This window comes from Dama dama, chromosome 4, assembly GCF_033118175.1.
Source record: "Dama dama isolate Ldn47 chromosome 4, ASM3311817v1, whole genome shotgun sequence".
Lineage (NCBI taxonomy): Eukaryota > Metazoa > Chordata > Mammalia > Artiodactyla > Cervidae > Dama > Dama dama.
In genome coordinates, this window is record NC_083684.1 from 69099931 (window position 1) to 69119910 (window position 19980).

At 61.7% G+C, this 19980-nt stretch overlaps 1 protein-coding gene across 2 annotated transcripts; it reads left to right on the forward strand.

The window, feature by feature from the left end:
* Window positions 1-194: 194 nt before the first annotated feature.
* Window positions 195-19689, forward strand: PPP1R12C (protein phosphatase 1 regulatory subunit 12C). Of its 2 annotated transcripts, none has more exons than XM_061140288.1 (22): window positions 195-530; window positions 4057-4187; window positions 4272-4390; window positions 11377-11536; window positions 13902-14046; window positions 14135-14209; window positions 15250-15323; window positions 15406-15533; window positions 15648-15721; window positions 15947-16105; window positions 16182-16249; window positions 16848-16931; window positions 17106-17196; window positions 17298-17381; window positions 17456-17516; window positions 17626-17711; window positions 17797-17843; window positions 17921-18014; window positions 18219-18323; window positions 18675-18725; window positions 18889-18939; window positions 19037-19689. In XM_061140288.1, the coding sequence occupies exons 1-22, from the start codon at window positions 210-212 to the stop codon at window positions 19121-19123; spliced, it is 2295 nt and encodes a 764-aa protein (XP_060996271.1). In that variant the 5' UTR covers window positions 195-209; the 3' UTR covers window positions 19124-19689. The 2 variants fall into 2 exon arrangements, with proteins under 2 accessions (XP_060996271.1, XP_060996272.1); XM_061140289.1 differs by having other exon boundaries at window positions 17629-17711.
* Window positions 19690-19980: the final 291 nt, after the last annotated feature.

The following is a 19980-nucleotide window of genomic DNA, read 5'->3' on the forward strand; positions in this document are numbered from 1 at the left end:
CGGACTCCATTTCCCAGCGCGTCCCGGGGCGGCGTGGTGACGTCGCGCGTCGGGCGGGGGCCGGTAGATCCTTGGGCGGCGCGGGGCTGGCGGCAGTTCCCGGCGGCCCGGGGGCGGGCGGTGGCGGCGGCGGCGGCGGCTGCTGCTCGGGGCTCGGCGCTCTGCGCTCGCTCGCTCGCTCGTTCGCTCACGGGCGGGCGGGCGGCGCGATGTCGGGCGAGGACGGCCCCGGGGCGGGCCCTGGGGCGGCGGCGGCAGCGGCCCGCGAGCGGCGGCGGGAGCAGCTGCGGCAGTGGGGGGCGCGGGCGGGCGCCGAGCCGGGCCCCGGGGAGCGGCGCGCCCGCACCGTGCGCTTCGAGCGCGCCGCCGAGTTCCTGGCGGCCTGCGCGGGCGGCGACCTGGACGAGGCACGCCTGATGCTGCGCGCGGCCGACCCCGGCCCGGGCGCAGAGCTGGACCCCGCCGCCCCGCCGCCCGCCCGCGCAGTGCTCGACTCCACCAACGCCGACGGCATCAGCGCCCTGCACCAGGTCAGCGCCCGGGTCTGCGCCACCCGGAGCCCCCTTCCTCGCCGGCCCGGAGTCACCCCGGCGGCCCTACTCTGCGCCGTCGTCCGCGGTGGATCCCCCTTCCCTCCGTCCCACCTGGGGCTCCCCTCTCCCGACCCTGAGCCACTGGAACTGACCCTGGCCTTTGCCATTCTGAGCCGCCCTTTCTCTGCCCCCGAACCGTCGTTGCCGGCCTCAGCCCGGTGCATCCCCGTCTCGTCACTTCGCGGTGCTCTTTCCCGACCTTGAGGGCTCTTTGCTAGTCTCGCCCGTGCGACCGCCACTGGTGCCACCTCGACTCTGTCATCTCGTGCTGCGCCTCCCTCTTTCCTGAGTCTGTGCCCCTGCAGCCCCACCGGTGCCCCCTGTTCCCCCATCCAGGCAGGTACCACTCCCCCTGCCCCCCCAGCAGCGTAGCATCTCCATCTTCCCTGCCTGTGCTCTCCCTGCCGCCCCGCCCCTCTGCCTGGGGCCACCTCTGTCATCCCTGGCCCGTGCCATCTGTTGCTATCTCAGGGTGTTCTTTCCTGAGCCCCCGCCTTCGAAGCTCTGTACTCCTGAAGTGGCTGCTTCCTTTGCCAGGGTCAGCTCAGGCCGTCTCCCTTGCCCCCCTTCACCCTCATGCCCTCGTCATTCTTCTGGGGCTGTGCCACCTCTTGCCTCCTAGGTCAAGGCCTCTCAGGGGTGTTTCTCTTCCAGGAACCTCCCTTCTCCGTTGCTCTCCTGTAGCTTTGGCCAGGCCTGCATCATCACCCCCCGTTTTTTTGTTTTCTGGGCACCCACCTCTTCCTGGCTTTGGGCTGCCTCTCTGTTCTCTGGTCACCTTGCGTTCTCTGCCTGGATCCCCTCCTGTGGATCCGAGCAGCTCCTCCCTCCCAGAGTGTGTCCTGTCTCCCAGCCCTCTTCTTGTCACCTTCTCAAGAGATCCAGAGCCGGGTTACTCCTCTCTGTCCACAGCCTGGGCCCTAGTGCCTTCCCCAGACGCTCTGACTGCTGCCTCTGGGCTTCTTGTGTTCCAGAACCAGGCCCACCATAGGCCCCAGTCCCACGGTTCCCTCTGGTTCGGGAACCTGTCACCCCCCACCGCACCCGCCCTCCTTCATTGCGGCCATCGGGCAAAGTTCACAGAAGAGCCCGCGTCCCCGAGGCTGTCTCCCTCCTAGTCTCCTCGAATTGGTCCAGTCCCCAGTCCTCGCTTCTCTGCAGGAGCTCCCAGGGTTTGGTTACTTTGGGACCCAGAGAGGACCCAGGGAAGGAAACCTGGGCAGGGAGCAGGGGGCTGGGGAGGAGGCCGGAAGGGACTCACGTGCCAGGTCCCCAGGAGGAGCCGCGGCTCAGGAAGGTAGGCCAGTCCTGAGTTCTGATCTCGGCTTCTCAAGTCAGTGGCCTAGAATGTGACTCCTCCCTGCGCCTCGGGCTTCTTGCCTGTGAGTGGGCTGGCAGGGACACCCTGCAGGAAGAGCCTCACGTCCAGTTGGGGGTTGCAGCCCCTGGTCCAGGTGCCGTCCCTCCCCTCGCTCTCCCCCGCTGCACCCCCAGGCCCATGCCCTGCAGAGGCTCCAGTGCTCTCTGGGAGAGGGTCCCTCTTCCTGCACTGCCAGCCCTGCCCCGGCTCCCCGGGACCTTTCCGGCTGGGCCGTGCTCCCCAGCCTGTCCCGTGGCCCAGACCCTGTCCCAGGCCACCCCGTCAGTGGGATTCCTCTCGCTCTCCTGCTATAGGTGAGATGAACTCTCCTGTTATAGGCGAGATGAACTCACTCGCCAGGGCTCTGCGGGAGGCCTGGAGGGGATTAGGGCATCCCTCCGAGGTGGGCGCAGAGAGGGGAGTCCCTGTTTTAGGTCGCCCAGCCAGTGAGCGAGTGGGGGAGCGGGGCTTTGGGTCAGGACTGGGTGTTTGCTGACCAGCTTGTGCCAGTTTGCCCAAGACTGGCCTCGTTTTAGCTCCGAAAGTCCCAGGTCCCAGGAAACCCCCGGACAGGCACATGGGACAGTCACTCATGTTGTCTGGGCGAGTCCGGCAGCTGTGGTTTCTGTTCCCCCTGGAGCAGGTTCCCTGGCGTCGTCTCCCTGCTCTGGCTGTGACCACAGGAGGTCTCACATCCCACCCCTTACCCCTCGACAAGGTGACAAGGCCGGGATAGGCTGCCTCGTCCCCCGATTACCTCCTACTTAGGACTGGGGTCTGGGATAGGAAGGACTGTGAGCCAGGATTCTTAGGTGTAAATAGGGAGGGGGTCAGAGAGTCCAGGCTCCTGGGTCTGAGGGGGAGGGGCTGGGGGCCTGAACCCCCTGGGTCTGAGGGGGGAGGGGCTGGGGGCCTGGTTTCCCGGGTCTGAGCAGGGAGAGGCTGGGGGCCTGGACCCCTGGATCTGAGGAGGAGGGGCGGGGCCTGGATTCTTGGCCCCTGGTGCCCAGGCTGCAGGCATCTTTCGCACGGATGCCTGTGCCCGGCCAGGTCCTTGAAAGGGAAAGGCCCGTCTCCCTCCTTGCCCCCCCTCTCATCACCATGGCAACCGGTGGAAATAAACGGCGCCCAGAGTTCATCCCGTTCCCAGGGCACGCGTGGCCCCCCTTTCGCAGCCTGAGTTTCCATGACTTCATGCTCTTGGCCCTCGTAGCTTCCTCCCCCTGCTCCAGGCGGCCGGCCGTGGAGAGGTGCGGGAGTCGGAGGCTAATCTCCCCCGAGGATCCGGGAGGCCAGGGCCACTCCCATCCCCCAGCCCCACTCGGGCCCAGTGCCCACCCCACGTTCGCACAGGTCCCGGGCGAAACCCTTTCTCTGGCCCTGACTTGGTGCCCCGGCTCGTGCAAGGGCTTTTGTCTCCTGGCGCTGGGATCTCTTCCCCCATCAGAGGGGACCCTGACAGCCCTCGGAGTGGGGACGGTGCCCGTGGACGCCCCGTGATGGAGCGCCCTGTGCCTCTCTTGGGGCGCCAGGCCTGGGTGCACGTCTCTCCCAGTGTTAGGGTCCTGCCCGGGACCCTCACCACTGCCCCACTCCCCGTCCCAGGTTCGCAGGAACCTGGCGACCCTACCGGCCCCACACGGCCTTGGGCCCCAGGGTCCGGCTGTCTCCCCGCCAGGTGCATGGCAGGGCTGTGCTCAGTTCTCCGGGAGAGTCTGCTGGGTCTGAGGAGGAGGGCCTGGGTCTCTTCCCTGGGGTCCAGCTCTGGAGGCCCATCCTCCGTGGTGACTGGTGCATCTTGTGAACAGGCATGGTTCGGGATCCCTGTCCTCTCCTCTCTGGCCAGCTCCTCTCACAGTCCCCAGTGAGCCCCAGAGGCCTGGCTGGCGTGGCCGCCGGGAAGCCAGGGTGTGCAGGGCTGGGGGCCGGGGTGTCTTAAACAGCTGGGTGGCTGGAGGGCCCCCGGGGTCTTCTTCCGGAGCCTTGCCTGATCGGCTTTGGGTCCCCCTCGAGGCCCCCGGCGGGGGGTCCTGCCTTGCCAGGCACGCAGGGAGGTCCGGAGTGGGGAGGGTGAGCCCCTGCCCTGCCCCCCGCCCCCCCCAGGCCTGCATCGACGAGAACTTGGAGGTGGTGCGCTTCCTGGTGGAGCAGGGCGCCACGGTGAACCAGGCCGACAACGAGGGCTGGACGCCCCTGCACGTGGCCGCCTCCTGCGGTTACCTGGACATCGCCAGGTGAGGCGGGGAGGGCGGGCGGGCCCGCTGGGCATGGGGCCCGGACCCCTCCGTCCTGACCGCGGCCCGCCCCCACCTCCCCAGGCACCTCCTGAGCCACGGGGCCAACATCGCTGCGGTCAACAGCGACGGCGATCTGCCTCTGGACCTGGCCGAGTCTGACGCCATGGAGGCGCTGCTGAAGGCGGAGATCGCCCGCCGAGGTGGGCCTGGGGCGCAGGGGGCCTCCGTCGCCGAGGACCCGAGAAGCAGTAACTGAGGCAGGGTTGGCTCATCCTCGGAGTGACCGAGGAAACTCAGTTTGGGGCATGTCCTGGGTGATGGCACGTCTTCTCAGGAGTTGTGCTGGGGGGTGGGGGGGCGGGTGCGGGAATGCCGAGTCTTCTGGGGGTCTGGTCTGCTGTACTCGCCATCACTGCGCCCCAGGGTCCTTAATAGGGGGCCCAGGACCCCCCTGAACACCGTGCCTGGCCAGGCTCTTTCCTAGGGGGAGCGTGTGTGACTTCTAGCAGGTGCCCACCTTCCCCGCCCGCTCTCACAGTAGCCGATGGCTACACCGAGGGGAGGACTCGTCGGCCAACCCGCAGTGCAGGGCCGGGGGGTCCACGGGTGGGAGACAGCGGGCAGCCGTGCCCCGCCTCCCGTGGGAGCCCCGCGTCAGCAGCGTGCTTCTGGATGACTTTGGTCCTCTGGGCGGGTCTGGTGGCCGCACCGCATCGGTGAGGAGGTGTGCGGGTGGGGCGGGGGGCTCTGGAGGGCCACGCGGGGGGCGCAGGGAGGCTGGTGAAGAGCGGACTCCCAGCCCGGCTCGGGTTGGGAGGGACGAGGCCCTGCCCTGGGCAGGTGCGGTGCCGGTGGCCGTGGGAGCCCCGCGGGGCGCGGAGGTGCTGGTGGGCGAGCTGCGGTCCGGAGCCCTGGTTTGCTTCAGAGGCAGGCAGGGAGCAGAGCAGAGACAGAACCGGGCTTTTCCTGGCTCCGCTTCTCCGTGTTTTCATCTGGACGACTTCACACGCTGGGCCGGGTTTCACTCGCAGTCTGATGAGGGCAACCTCCGCTGAGGCTCACCAGGGCTTTCAGCAGCGTCGTGTGGATACAGTGGTCTGCGTGTTCGCTTCCTTCACATTTAGACACGTGTGGGCTCATTTTTTCTGTTTCGTCTTTTTAGCGTATTCACTTTAAAGCTTGTGCATCCTTGAGCACGTTGAGCTTAGATGATGCTGATCAGCCCAGAAGAAACCCTGAGCCCCGGGCTGTGACCCCTGACCTCCCCTACCCCCCTCAGCCCTGGGGGCCACCCATTGGCTTCGTGTGGGGTTTGCCCATTTGGCGTAAGTGGAATCCTGAAGCGTGGACTCAAGGTTTCCAGCTTCTTGGCGTGATTGCTTGTGCGCCCTCCGTCTCCACAGGGGTGGACCTGGCCTGGTTTCCCGCCCCTGGCCCGGTTTCCCGCCCCTGGCCCCGCCGGCAGCACTGGGCCAGCCTTCACCCCTCCGCTGTTTACATGGCCCGTCAGCCTGGACCCGATTGCTCCGTCAGTTCTGCAGGTTGGGCAGGAACTTGCCAGCTAGTTCTGCTGGGAGACGAACTCTGTCCACCCTGTGATTGGTGATGTTAACCTTGAGCTTCATCCAGAGGGGTCTCCCAGGTGACTCTGCCATGGAGGTGTCTTCCTCTCTTTGTTGTTAAAAAGCAGCCTGCAGGGCGATGCTTGGGGGACACCGGGGCTGGGTCATCTCTGCGGCCTCCATGTGTTCCTGCCAGAATCACCCAGCGCGCTCCTCGCCTTCTCATGGTGACCCGCTGTGCCCCTTTGCGGGCCGAAGGTCGGGGCGGGGGAGGGGATGGTCCGGGGGTGGCCTGTAGGACCCACCAGGAGACCGCCAGGCACAAAGACTCTCTGCTACACTGCTGGGGGTGGGGCGCAGCTGCCTCTGAAATCGGAGGCCTTGGTGATGTGGCTTCACGGTGCCTGCCTTGACGTGAGGCCTCTGTGGACTGTGGTGGGCAGAATCTGTGCTTTCCCACAGTTTAAACACAATTCATGGGCCTCTGTAACTGAAGTCGAGGAGTTATGTGGACATCAGGCATGGCTGGATCCAGGGGCGCAGACGCAGTCGAAAGCCTTCCTCTCGTCTCTCTGCTGAGCTGTGTTGGTTTCACTCCTAGGCTGGTTCTCTTGGCGAGGCACCGGGCGTGGCTTCAAGCAGTGCAGGCTGGCACCCCGGCGGATCTAGAACTAGACTTCTCAGCAGCCCAGCCCCAGCCCCAGCCCTCAGGGCCAGCCTGGTCACAGCGTGCCCCGAGAGAGTCGTGGTGGCAGGGAGGACCCTCAGGCCTGGTGATGCGACTGCCCGTGGAGCCGGGCTGTGGGCTCCTCATGTTGGAGCCGCGTTGGGTGAGAGCAGGGGTGAGGACAAGCAGGAAGGGGGACTGGATGCTGGCAGCTCCAAGCGACAGCTCCTCCGCAGACACGGTGCTCTCAGCCAGGGCCGCGGGGGCCGGCCAAGCCCCCGACCGACCCTCTGGCCACTCTGCTCGGAACGGCCACAGTCAGACCCTCAGGGACTTGGAACTGCGCTGGAAGGAATCCCACCGTCAGGACAGGGATGCGGGCTGCTCACTCTCAGAGGCAGGTAGCTTTGACAGGCAGGGTCAGTCCTGGCGAGGCCCAGGCACGCGGGTGATTCCAGCCTCCGTGTGAGCAGCTGGACAGACAGTGTGGCCTGCAGCCGGAGACCCGCACCCCCGGGCTCCAGCAGTCCCACTCCTACGTCACCCGATCGCACCCTCCCCCTCGAGCTTCACAGTGTCGAGAGGCTGTCACTTCAGTCCCTCAGTCCTGTCCAAACCTTTCCACCCCGTGGACTGCAGCACGCCAGGCCTCCCTGCCCATCACCAACTCCAGAGCTTGCTCAAACTCACGTCCATTGACTCGGTGATGCCATCCAACCATCTCATCCTCTGTTGCCCCCTTCTCTTCCTGTCTTCAATCTTTCCCAGCATCAGGGTCTTTTCAAATGAGTCAGTTCTTTTTTTATCTCATCAGGTGGTCAGAGTATTGGAGTTTCAGCTACATCGGTCCTTCAATGAACAGCCAGGACTGATCTCCTTTAGGATGGACTGGTTGGATCTCCTTGCAGTCCAAGGGACTCTCAAGAGTCTTCTCCAACACCACAGTTCAAAAGCATCAATTCTTCGGCGCTCAGCTTTCTTTATGGTCCAACTCTCAACATCCATACGTGACCACTGGAAAAACCATAGCTTTGACTAGACGGACCTGTGTTGGCAAAGTAATGTCTGTGCTTTTTAATATGCTATCTAGGTTGGTCATAACTTTCCTTCCAAGGAGTAAATGTCTTTTAATTTCATGGCTGCAGTCACCATATGCAGTGATTTTGGAGCCCCCCCAAAAATAAAGTCAGCCACTCTTTCCACTGTTTCCCCACATATTTGCCATGAAGTGATGGGACCGGATGCCATGATCTTAGTTTTCTGAATGTTGAGCTTGAAGGCAACGTTTTCACTCTCCTCTTTCACTTTCATCAAGAGGCTCTATAGTTCCTCTTTGTTTTCTGCCATAAGGGTGGTGTCATCTGCATATCTGAGGTTATTGATATTTCTCCCGGCAATCTTGATTCCAGCTTATGCTTCTTCCAGCCCAGCGTATACAGCCTTTTCGTAATCCTTCTTTCCCAATTTGGAACCAGTCTGTTGTTCCATGTCCAGTTCTAACTGTTGCTTCTTAACCTGCATTCAGATTTCTCAAGAGGCAGGTCAGGTGGTCTGGTATTCCCATCTCTTTCAGAATTTTCCACAGTTTATTGTGATCCACACAGTCAAAGGCTTTGGCATAGTCAATAAAGCAGAAGTAGATGTTTTTCTGGAACTCTCTTGGTTTTCCTATGAGCCAGCAGTTGTTAGCAATTTGATCTCTGCTTCCTCTGCCTTAGCTTGAGCATCTGAAAGTTCTCAGTTCACGTACTGTTGAAGGCTCGCTTGGAGAATTTTGAGCATTACTTTGCTAGTGTGTGAGATAAATGGAATTGTGCGGTAGTTTGAACATTATTTGGCATTGCCCTTCTTTACGATTAGAATGAAAACTGACCTTTTCCAGTCCTGTGGCCACTGCTGAGTTTTCCAAATTTACTGACATATTTAGTGCAGCACTTTCACAGCATCATCATTTAGGACTTGAAATAGCTCAACTGGAATCCCATCACCTCCACTAGCTTTGTTCGTAGTGATGCTTCCTAAGGCCCACTTGACTTCACATTCCAGGATGTCTGGCTCTAAGTGAGTTATCACACATCGTGGTCATTTGGGTCATGAAGATCTTTTTTGTACAGTTCTTCTGTGTATTCTTGCCACCTCTTCTTAATATCTTCTGCTTCTGTTAGGTCCATACCATTTCTGTCCTTTATTGTGCCCATCTTTACATGAAACGTTCCCTCGGTATCTCTAATTTTCTTGAAGAGATCTCTAGTCTTTCCCATTCTGTTGTTTTCCTCTCTTTCTTTGCATTGATTACTTAGGGAGACTTTCTTATCGCTCCTTGCTATTCTTTGGAACTCTGCATTCAGATGGATGTATTCTGAGGGAGCTCCTCGTTCAGTTGAGAGGGTGAGGGTGTGCCAACACCAAATCTGGAAGGGATCAGTCAGTAATCTGTAGATGAGTGACCTGTGGTGGGAAAAACAGCCAGGGGGTAATATGCAGAAGAGGTCGGAATAAGCAGTTCAGTTCAGTCCAGTCGCTCAGTCGTGTCCGACTTTGCGACCCCATGGACTGTAGCTCATCAGGCCTCCCTGTCCCTCACCAGCTCCCGGAGTTTACTCAAACTCATGCCCATCGAGTCGGTGATGCCATCCAACCACCTCATCCTCTGTCGTCCCCTCTCCTCCTGCCCCCAATCCCTCCCAGCATCAGGGTCTTTTCCAGTGAGTCAGCTCTTCGCATCAGGTGGGCAAAGTATTGGAGTTTCAGCTTCAACATCAGTCCTTCCAATGAACACCCAGGACTGATTTCCTTTAGGATGGACTGGTTGGGTCTCCTTGCAGTCCAAGGGACTCTCAAGAGTCTCTCCAACACCACAGTTCAAAGGCATCAATTCTTTGGCACTCAGCTTTCTTTATAGTCCAACTCTCATATCCATGCATGACTACTGGGTAAACCATAGCCTTGACCAGACGGACCTTTTTGACAAAGCAATGTCTCTGCTTTTTAATATGCTGTCTAGGTTGGTCATAACTTTCCTTCTACGGAGTAAGTGTCTTTTAATTTCATGGCTGCAATCAGTATCTGCAGTGATTTTGGAGCCCAGAAAAATAAAGTCAAGCGCTGTTTCCACTGTTTTCCCCTCTATTTGCCATGAAGTGATGGGACCAGATGCCATGATCTTAATTTTCTGAATGTTCAGCTTTAAGCCAACTTCACTCTCCTCTTTCACTTTCATCAAGAGGCTCTTTAGTTCTTCTTCACTTTCTGCCATAAGGGTGGTTAGCCATTAAAACTTTATTTACAAACATAGGCTCTGTCCAGATGAGGCAAATCCACAGTGTCAGGAAGTGGATTAGTGGTTTTCAGGCTCTGGGGAGGGACTGCTTGATGGGGTAGGAGGTTTCCGTTTGGGGCGATGAGAAGGTTCAGGTACAGATAGATAGGGTTGATGGCTGCACATGGTGAATGTCCTAAAAGCCGCTGAGTCACACGTTTGGTGAAGTAGATAAATCTGTGTGAACGGAACAGCTTGCCTGCCCGCACAGGCGCTGGTTTGCCACCCTCCGTCAGGAGTTCTGTTAGGAAACACGGGGAAATCTCCGCAAAAAAATAAACTGCAGAAGGATGCGTTTGAACAGGCAGGACGCTAAGTGTGGCTGCAGAAAAAGGGCCGCAAACCCCGCCCTTCCTTGCCCGCCGTGTCTATAATAGGACTGAACCTAGGAGATTGCCTTGAAGGAGGTCGGCGGGAGGGGCGGGTCTCTGAGGCCCGGGCACTTTGCCGGCCTGCGGGTGAGCCCTCATTAGCCAGATGTTCCTGGAATAGTGCCTCCGGGAGTCCCTGCTAGCCAGGGCACCCTGAGGTGATCCCAGCGGAGTTCAATCCCAGCGCCCAGCTGCCAGACACGGACTGACTGGGGCCCCTGCATAGCCTGGGGCAAGGTTTACGACCTCGTAGTAAGGGTATGCCCAGCTTCCTGCTCCTGAAAACAGATTCGTGAAGGTGGTTACCTCCGGGCCCCGGTGCTGCTGTGAGCCGCGCGGCCGAGCGCGTGCTTCTCTGCCTGTGCTGTCCAGGGGGAAGCCAGAGGCAGCCACATGCTAATCAAGGATTTCCAAGAAGGCGCTCTTAAAAATAGAAACAGGTGAGGTCCATTTTAGGAACATGGTTTACTTAATCTGCCCGTCCAAGGCGTTGTCATTTCTGCGTGCGATCAGTGTAAAGAACTGTTCCCGAGCTGCTGCACGGCGCGTTCTTTCTACGCTTGGAGATCCGGCGTGTTGGCCGTCTGCAGCCTGGCTCCGCACTGCTCCGTGGCTGCCGACCACGCACAGGACGGCTCCGCCCCGGGCCGAACGTGGGCAAGTGAGCAGTTCTGCAGTGAGAAAAATAGCGGGCAGGAACGAAGCTCCCAGGAGGAGCACGCAGCCCCTAGGGGAGACGCCCGTTTCTGACTGCCATCTCGGCGGCTCTTAACGGACAAACCACACATTCTCAGTGATGGTCGGAAGGGACTGTTCCGCCCTTAACGGGGCTGCCTGTTCTTGATCCAGAATCGACTTCTGTTTCATGTAAAGCTTCCACTTGCCCTCACGTCGATGAGTTCAGAGCACTTCTCCTGAAACTGACGAGAGGGGAAGCCTGCTGGCCCCTCCCCAGTGGGCGCAGGGGTGGCTGGTGAGAAGGTGCCATCGCCCCAGCGATAGGGGCATCCTCAGTGGCTTCTGCTTGGTTTAGCCTCTCGTGAGCAATAAACGTGACAAAACACAGGCAGATGCCGGGTTAAGGCCTGTATCAGTAGTGAAAGGGAAGGTGAGACCCAAGAACCCCCAGCCCCCAGGAAGGACCCTCAGTGGAACCCACGGCTGTCTGTTTGGGAAGTGACAGAGCTGGCCCCGGCTCCCCTGAGCCCCCGAGGAGCACACACAGGCCGGGGGGCGCCCCCCCTCTTACCGCTTCTGGTCCTCCCAGGTGTGGACGTGGAGGCAGCCAAACGGGCGGAGGAGGAACTGCTGCTTCACGACACCAGGTGCTGGCTGAACGGGGGCGCCATGCCCGAGGCGCGGCACCCCCGCACGGGGGCCTCCGCCCTGCACGTGGCCGCCGCCAAGGGTTACATCGAAGTGATGAGGTGAGCCGGGCCTCCTCCCCTGCCCTCCGTCTCGCGCCTTCCTGAGGGCTTTGTCTGTCCCCGCCCCTTTCTAATGATGCAGTAAGGACATGCCTTTCCCTCCAAGTACAGTCTTAGCTGCACCCACGTCTTGGTGTGCAGGCTTCTCACCGCCCTTCAGTTTAAGACAGTTTCCAGCTTGTAATCTTCTTTGACCCAGAGATCATTTAGAAACATGTCGTTAATTTACGAGTACACGGGGTTTTCTAGTCACGGTTTCATTGGAGCCGTGCCTTGTCGTATTGCACTTCGCCAATAGTATTTTCTTTTTTCTTTTTTAACAAATTGAAATTTTGCGGCAGCCCTGCATTGTCAGATGACGGTGAACGTTTTTTAGCAAAATAAAGTATTTTTTAAGATATATACATTGGGTTTTATTTCAGACATAATGCTGTTGCACACTTAATAGACTTTAAGTTTTACATGCACTGGCAAACCAGAACGGTTCAGTGACTCGCTGTATTGCAGTAAGGCCAGCTGGCTGTCTGGAACCGAACCCTCCATACCTCCAGAGTCTGCCTGTGCTTATTTGCCAGCTTAATCTCGCTGTGGTCCGAGAGCAGGTGCTCTGTGAGCCCTGATTTCTGAGATCCGTGGAGGTTTGCTTCATACCCTCATCAGTTTCGGCCAGGAAAGAAGTGTGTTGCCAAGGACAGCGCTGTATATAGGTTATTAGGTCAACTTTGTACTCATGCTGTTTAAATCTCTGTATCCCTAGTGATTGTTGTTTTTTTTTTTTTTTTGCTGTGAGAGAATGTGATAAAATGTGGTCAATGTACTCATGCCGTTTAAATCTTCTGTATCCCTAGTGATTGTTTTTTTTTTTTTTTTTTTGCTGTGAGAGAATGTGATAAAATGTGGTCAAACGTCTCACTACGACTGTGGGTCTTTCCTGTTTCTCCCTGTCTTTGTGTCAGTTTTAGTGTTACATATTTCAAGGCCAGGTCATTTGGTGCATGCATATTTTAAATTGTTGCCATATGCACTCCCTTTCTCTCATCCCCACTTCCATCTTGTCCCATTTCTGACTTCACCCCTTCCTGTCAGAGAAGCTGGTTCTGCTTCTAGTCAGGCACCCCTGCCCTCTCTTTATTTCCTCTTTATATTTAGTGTGACAGTGCAGTTCTGGCGAATCCCTCTGTCTCTGCCCACCTCTGTGTTAATGAAGTTTTAGGAAGGTTTTCCAAGGGAGCTCTCTGGTCACCTAGTGGTTAGGGTTCTGGGCTTTCACTGCTTTGGCCTGAGTTCAGTCTCTGCTCAGGGAACTGAGATTCCGCAGGCTGCACGGAATGACTGGGAAAGAAGGGAATGTTTTCCAGTGAGGAACTTAAGATGACACCTGATAGCTTGGGGCTCATTTCCTGGCTGTCTCCTCTAATCTGGAGTTGGAGTGCCCCATCCTCTGTAGTCCAGTGAAAGTCCTGGGTCCTGTTCATCCCAGGGCTGATCCCTGTGGCAAGGAGGATGGAACGCTGAACGGTCAGACCTGGTGACGTGGCCAGCCCTGGAGGCTGTGCCCTCTTCTGCCTGACTTCCGCTCCTGAGTCTCAGGTGGCTGCTTCAGCTCCTGCCATTGCATCTGCATCCCAGGCAGTCAGCAGGAAGAAGGAGGAGGGCAAAAGGAGCAAATGTCCATTTCTTTTAAGAGAGCAATCCAGAAGTGATATACACACTTAGTGCTGACATCCCCATTTGTCAGACCCTACTCAGCTGGCCATTCCTAGCTGTGAGAGAGATTGCACATCCAGTGGTGATGATCTCCCGGGAAAGAACCCTCTAAGCCAGGGTTCCGTCTTGGCACTGTGGCGTTTGGTCCCGATTGTTCTTTGCTGGGGGGCGGTCCTCTGCGCTGTGGGAGGTTTCAGGGCATCCTCCGCCTACCCACTGGTGCCCCCGGCACCTCCCCTACGCTGTGATGGCCAGAAACGTCTCCAGACGCCCCCTGGTGGCAGCGTTGTCCTGGTTGAGAACCACTGCCCTGAGCCAGTGGACTCCTGGAACCCTACTGCCCCCACGTCGCCCGTCCTGGGGGGTCTCAGCCTTTCTTTGCGCTTGGGCACTGGGGAACCCCCTCCTCCACCTCCACTGGGGCTGTCCCATCACAGGGGAGATGTCAGGAGTCGCGCCCTGCAGGTTCAGGGAACAGGGTCCCGGAGGCCACTGCTAGGCTGGGGAGGGGTCAGAGCCCGTGGCAGAGGGGTCTCTTTGGGGAGGGGCATCTCGGGGCCCAGGCCTGTTTTCAGCACTGTCACTGCTGCTTCTGACCTTGGCCCCTGGCCCCGAGCCCCTGTCTCGCCCCTTGACCCCAGCCCTCCCCGGCCCCCAGGCTGCTCCTCCAGGCTGGCTACGACCCAGAGCTGCGCGATGGCGACGGCTGGACGCCCCTGCACGCCGCGGCCCACTGGGGCGTGGAGGATGCCTGCCGCCTGCTGGCGGAGCACGGTGGGGGCATGGACTCGCTGACGCACGCGGTGAGGGCCTGGCCTGGCTCCCGGGGGCCGCGGGGCGGGAGGGCCCCCACTTCTGCCTCCTCACCTGCCCTAACCCCTGCCCACCCAGGGGCAGCGTCCCTGTGACCTGGCGGACGAGGAGGTGCTGAGCCTGCTGGAGGAGCTGGCCCGGAAGCAGGAGGACGTAAGTCTCCATCCGCAGCCGGGATCCCGGGCCTCCGGGAACCTAGGGAGCCGCCCTTCCCCGGACAGTGACGGGGCCCAGCGGGGGTTTGTGATTAGCGGCACCGCTGGGCACGTCGGGATGCCGATGGGGCTGGTCACCCCTGGGATGCCCCCGCACCAGCGCTGGGCCAGGCCTTGTCGCTAGAAAAACTCAGAAGGAAGGGGCGAACGGCGCGGACTTGGGATCTGAATCCAAGCTCTGCCCTGCATTTGCTATGTGAGCTCAGACCAGTCCGGTAGCCTCTCCTGGCCTCAGGAAGATGGGGAGAGGACTAAACACGTGCACTTCATGAGTTACGCGTGCTGTTACATGGAACGCATGTCGTGCAGTGAGCGGAGTACGTGTTACGGACCAAAAGCATTCAGAACCCCGCCCGTCTCATAGTTAGCGCTCTGAGGTAGCCGGAATCATCTTTGGCCTCCCGGGTCAGATCCCTGTTTAAAGCTTGGCGGCGGCGACATTGAGGGAGAAGGTGGTGTTTCCGGCTTGGACTGGAGGGGCGGGGCACGCACGCGTTGAGGGAGCAGCACGTGCGGAGGCTGGGGGAGGAACCGGGTGGTGGGGGGGCGGGGACAGGGGCAGACCCCGAAGGGACTTGAAAGCCAGGCAGGAGCAGGTGAGGGGGCCCGGGGCCCCGGGGGGTTAGTGGGTGAGGCAGGGTCTCTGGGCGCTGAGGGCACAGCCGAAGCCTGGGGGCGTCCGGGGAGACCTGCTGCACTTGAGGTTTGCTGAGAGGAGGGGCGGGGCTGCGGGGCCGGCTCAGGTGTGAAGACTCGGCGGGAACGAACGGGCTGAGAGCCAGCCGTGGGGGAGGCGGGTGTGCCGGGAGTCCCGGGAGTTGGAGGCGCCAGGAGTACTGACGACTCCCTGGAGACCCAGGGCGCCGTGCAGACAAGTCCACAAAAGCACCGGGTTCACCCCCCAGCACAGCTGTGTGTGGGACCCAGGAGGGTCTGCCTGTCCTGCCCCCCTCCCAGCAGCCCCTTCCTCTCTTGCAGCTTCGCAACCAAAAGGAAGCTGCCCAGAGCCGGGGCCCGGAGCCCCAGGGGCCCTCCAGCAGCAAACACCGAAGGTAGGTGGTGGCGCCCCGCGGGAATTGGGCTGGAGGACCCCCAGGGCTTGGGCCCCAGCACCCACCCTTCCCTTTCCACCAGGAGCTCCGTGTGCCGTCTGAGCAGCCGCGAGAAGATCTCCCTCCAGGACCTGTCCAAGGAGCGCCGGCCCGGGGGGGCAGGGAGGACCCCCATCCGGGACGAGGACGAGGGAGAAGAAGCCCCCTCAGGTGAGGGGCGGGGGGCCGGGTCTGAGGGAGGAGAGGCTGGGTGCCTGGATCCCTGGGTCTGAGCAGGAGGAGGGGCTGGTCGTCTTCTGACGTCTCCATCTTCCCACCCCCCAGAGCCACCCCCTGCAGAATGCAGAGCCCTCAACGGAGTCTCCTCCCCACCGCCCTGTAGCCCCGGGAGCCCCATGGTGAGTGGGGGCCGCGGGCCGGCCTGGGGGTGGGGGCGGGCTTGCCCCGAGCCTGTCCTCAGGGCCGCAGGGTGGAGACCGCGGGCCCAGAACCCTCGGGCTCCTGCGGCCTTTCCCTGGTGGTTCCCGTCCCCGTCGGTAGTTTGCTGTGGTCCTTCTTGGGGCAGCACGTGAAGTTCTTGAGAAGAACCCCTTTGTGGTAGCGGAGACCTTTCTCTTCTCCAGACCCCCGAGGAGACCCCCTTCTCCAGGCGCTTTGGCCTCCAGAAGACAGGCAGCTCCGGGGCCCTGGGGCCCGCGGACCGGCGCGGGGCCGAGGGCGCCCCGGGGGCCGGGCTGCAGCGCTCCGCGTCCTCCTCGCGGCTGGAGGGCACATCCACTCAGGTGAGTGCTGGGGGGAGGCCGGGGGAGCAGACCCTGCCCAGCAGGGAGAGTAGCCGCCTCTCTCCTCTCTCCGCAGGGCAGGGAGCCCCGTCTTGCCAGAGTCCCCCCTACCCCCTCCCAGAAGGTGCCGGAGCCCTCTTCCCCGTGAGTACGGCAGGACAGCCCCTCCGAGGTGGGGGGAGTTCGGGGTTCCTGTCTTGTACCCGGGCTCTCTGGGGTCCGCTCCCTGCCTCCCACCACTTCTGGCCTCAGTTTCCCTTTCGGTGCCGCAAGTAAAAGCGCCCATGGCCCCGGTGTTCTGGCTTCCTGGGGGCCCCTGCCCCCTCTCCCGCCCTCCTCTCTGACTCAGGCCCTGCACTGCGCCTCCCGCTTCACACCCACAGGGCTTCCTTCCTCCCTCTCAAGTCTGTTTAAATGTCAGCTTCTCCTGGAGGCCCACTACCCCCGCTGCGCTCACCCCCACACCTCCGGGCTCCAGTCCTCGCTCGTTTTCCCCCAGAGTACTTTATCCTCCTGACATTGTGTGACCCTGATCTTTTTGTAGTTATTGTTCATGTTGCATCGTTTCTGCTCAGATTTGACTCACGGGGCAGAGATCGTTCGTTTCTTTGGCTTCTTGCTATGTCTTGGTGCCCGCCACGCAAGGCGAGCTTGAATAATACTTGCCGATTGAATGAATTCACACAGGTCTTGAGATCTCCAGGCCTCCTCCCCCCTTGGTTAACTCCCCTCCTCCCCCCAGGACCCCCGAGCCCGAGTCCCCGGTGAAGCCCAATGTCCCCGTAGCCTCTGCAGCGCCCCCAGCGGACTCCCGGGACCGCCGGAGGTGAGGCAAGACCCCTGCGTTACCCAGCAGTCCCGGAGCTGGAGCTGGTAGGGGTGGACCCGGGGGAGCTTGTCCCAGGGTCCCCTGGCCGAACTCGACTCCCCCCGGGGCTGTCGGCCATGGGACAGGACAGGGTCCAGAGGAGCCCTCTCTGAAGTCGGGCCCCTCACTCAGGACCTACCAGATGCCAGTGCGGGATGAGGAGTCTGAGTCTCAGCGGAAAGCGCGCTCTCGCCTCATGCGCCAGTCTCGGAGGTCCACGCAGGTGTGGGAGGGGCCAGACCCCGGGTCTGAGGGAGGAGGGCCGGGGTCTGGACTCCGTCCTGAAGGGGCGCCCCCCCACCCGACTGCTCTCTGCCTGTGCAGGGTGTGACCCTGACGGACCTGAAGGAAGCAGAGAAGGCCGCAGGGAAGGCCCCAGAGGCAGAGAAGTCGAGCACGCAGAGCCTGGTGAGCGGGGTCAGGTGACCGGTCAGTGGGTGGGACAGATGCCCTCGTCCTCTGACCCCCGCCCCTCCCCACAGGACCCTTCCCGGCGACCCCGAGTCCCCGGGGTCGAGAGCACTGACGGCCCTGCCCAGAGAGGTGAGGCTGGTCTCTGGGAGCTCGTCCTCCTGGCCTGTGTCCGGTTTTCCTGGGGGTCGGGCCCAGGGACCCTCGCCCCGCACTGGGCTGATTCCTGCCCCTCCCCCAGCAGAGGCGCCCGACGGGCGAGGGCAGGGACCGCAGGCGGCCAGGGAGCCCCGCAGAGTTGGCAAGGAGCGGAGGGGCCCTGCGGAGGTGAGGGGTGGCACCCGGCGGGCCGCGGGTGGGCCTGGGGGCGGGCCCAGCTCCCCTCCCCGCTGAACCCCACCTCCGCCCGCAGGGGGAGGAGGCGGAGCCGGCACCAGCCGACCGCAGCTCAGAATCCAGGTACGGGGCGGGGAGGCAGGTCTGGGCTGTCGTGGGGCCGTGGGCACCCCTGACGGCCTCCCCGCCCCTACCCCCAGCACTCCCGAGGGCGACCCCTCATCCCGCAGGCAGCGGGACCTCAACCCAGAACCAGAGCCGGAACCGGACGAGCCGGACGGAGGCTTCAGGAAGGTTCGCAAGCCCACTGTTACCTGAGCCCCGCCAGTCGGTTTTGTATGCCTACCCCACCGCCCCCTGCCCAGGGGCTCTGCCTGACCCACCCGGGCACCCTGCGCCCTTCCGGCCTCACCAGTGCCGCAGCCACCCACCCTGCCCCCGCAAGCCTGCCGCGTCTCCGCCGGCGAGCCTGACCCCTTGCCCCTCCTGGGCCCGCAGCTGTACGCCGAGCTGCGCAGTGAGAACGAGCGCCTTCGGGAGGCCCTGACCGAGACCACCCTGCAGCTGGCGCAGCTCAAGGTGGAGCTGGAGCGCGCCACGCAGGTGAGGAGTCGGGGCCCTGGAGGCCGTGGGGGTTGGCGAGGGTACGGGTGCCGGCTCCGGGTCTCCGGGAGGGAGGCCCAGCCGGAGCGCCAAGGGCGGAGGGGCCCAGAACGGCGGGTGGGACCCTTGGGCCGAGGAGTCTGGGCCACGGAGGGGCTGGGGGCGGGGCCCGAGCCCGGAAGGGCTGGGCCGGGCCTGAGCAGTGCGGGGCGGGTTGGCCCGCTGAGAGTCCCAGCTGCCTTTTTGCCCCCCCCCCCCCCCCCCCCCCCCCCCCGCCTCTGCTGGTCTCCCCTTCTGCCTGTGGCCATGCGGCCGCTTCTCTGAACCCCGCTCTTTTTCTGTCCTCCCCAGAAGCAGGAGCGCTTTGCAGAGAGGCCTGCCCTTCTGGAGCTAGAGAGATTCGTGAGTAAGGCTGGCCAGGGTGGAACTAGAGATGTCCCGGCCTTACGAGCCCTTACGGTCTGGAGGAAGAGGTCCGCGTTGACCTCTCCCCTTTCCTCGCCCCTCTCCGCATACGTGACCCCCGGTTCCCCACCCCGCCCTCACTTTCCCCGGTTTATTCCAGGAGCGCAGGGCCCTGGAGCGAAAGGCAGCCGAACTGGAGGAGGAGCTGAAGGTGAATGCCAGCGGGGAGCTGAGGGCAGAGAGCCAGGGTGGGCCGTGGGTACACCCTGCCCAGGGCCACCCGGCTGACCCGTCTTCCCACCTCACAGGCCCTGTCCGACCTCCGCGCGGACAACCAGCGGCTCAAGGATGAGAACGCAGCCCTGATTCGCGTCATCAGCAAGCTCTCCAAGTGACTCGGGAGGAGCCCCGCCCCTGCGCCCACACTTATACAGCTGCTTCTGCCACACGCACCCCTTCCCCTGCGTGAGCATGAGTGATAGGGCTCCTGGGGGGTCTCCGAGAAGCCATAACCTCCCCTCGGGCCCTCCAGGCTGGGAGGGCAGTACAGGGCGCCCAGGAGCCAAGGGGGGCCATCAGGGGCCAGGATGGAGGCGGGAGGCCGAGCCAGGGAGGGGGACGTCGCTGAGCAGGGACTGGGGCAGGAGGCGGGGCCAGCAAGGCACCGAGGACCAAGCACCGCGACCGGGAACCAGGACCAGAGTGGCCGCCCCGAGGTCCCCCCTCACGTGTGACGTCACCCTCACCACCCCTCCCGCTCCGGAACAGGGATCCGAGAATGTGCCAAGAGCCCCGCCGGCCTCGGCCAGGCGGGCCTGTATATAGGGTCCGCGTGCAATAGGGAGGGATGTCTTCTATTTTTGCGGCCCCCTCCCCGCCCACCGTCCGGGGCAGGGGGAGAAGGTATTTTCGAGACAAAGCACAGGCACCACAAATAAAAGTCGTGAAGTCGCCACTCTGACTGCGTTCCCCGGCTGGAGGCGAGGCTCCCCTTCCTGCGGCTGTGTGTGACCAGCCCACAGGACCGTGCGGATGGGGTGCTGAGGGCTGGGAAGGGGCTTCAGAAAGAGTGCTCAGTTGGAGCAGAGGCTCCCAACCAGGGCTGACATCGTCAACAGTTGGCTTAGCATGGGAGAAGGCAGGGTCAGTCAGGCAAGGGATAGGGGCTGTGAGTCTTGGGCTGGGGAGCTCGGCTCTTGCCATCACAGTTTTTGAAACAAATTTGCGTCAGTTACCAGCATTTAAAGTTTGG

Excerpts from the sequence above, each read along its gene's own strand:
- PPP1R12C (XM_061140288.1), top strand. The coding sequence starts at position 210 with ATGTCGGGCGAGGACGGCCCCGGGGCGGGCCCTGGGGCGGCGGCGGCA. Across the intron at positions 531-4,056 it reads GCATCAGCGCCCTGCACCAG|GCCTGCATCGACGAGAACTT; the intron begins GTCAGCGCCCGG and ends CGCCCCCCCCAG. Across the intron at positions 17,382-17,455 it reads AGTCGAGCACGCAGAGCCTG|GACCCTTCCCGGCGACCCCG; the intron begins GTGAGCGGGGTC and ends CCCTCCCCACAG.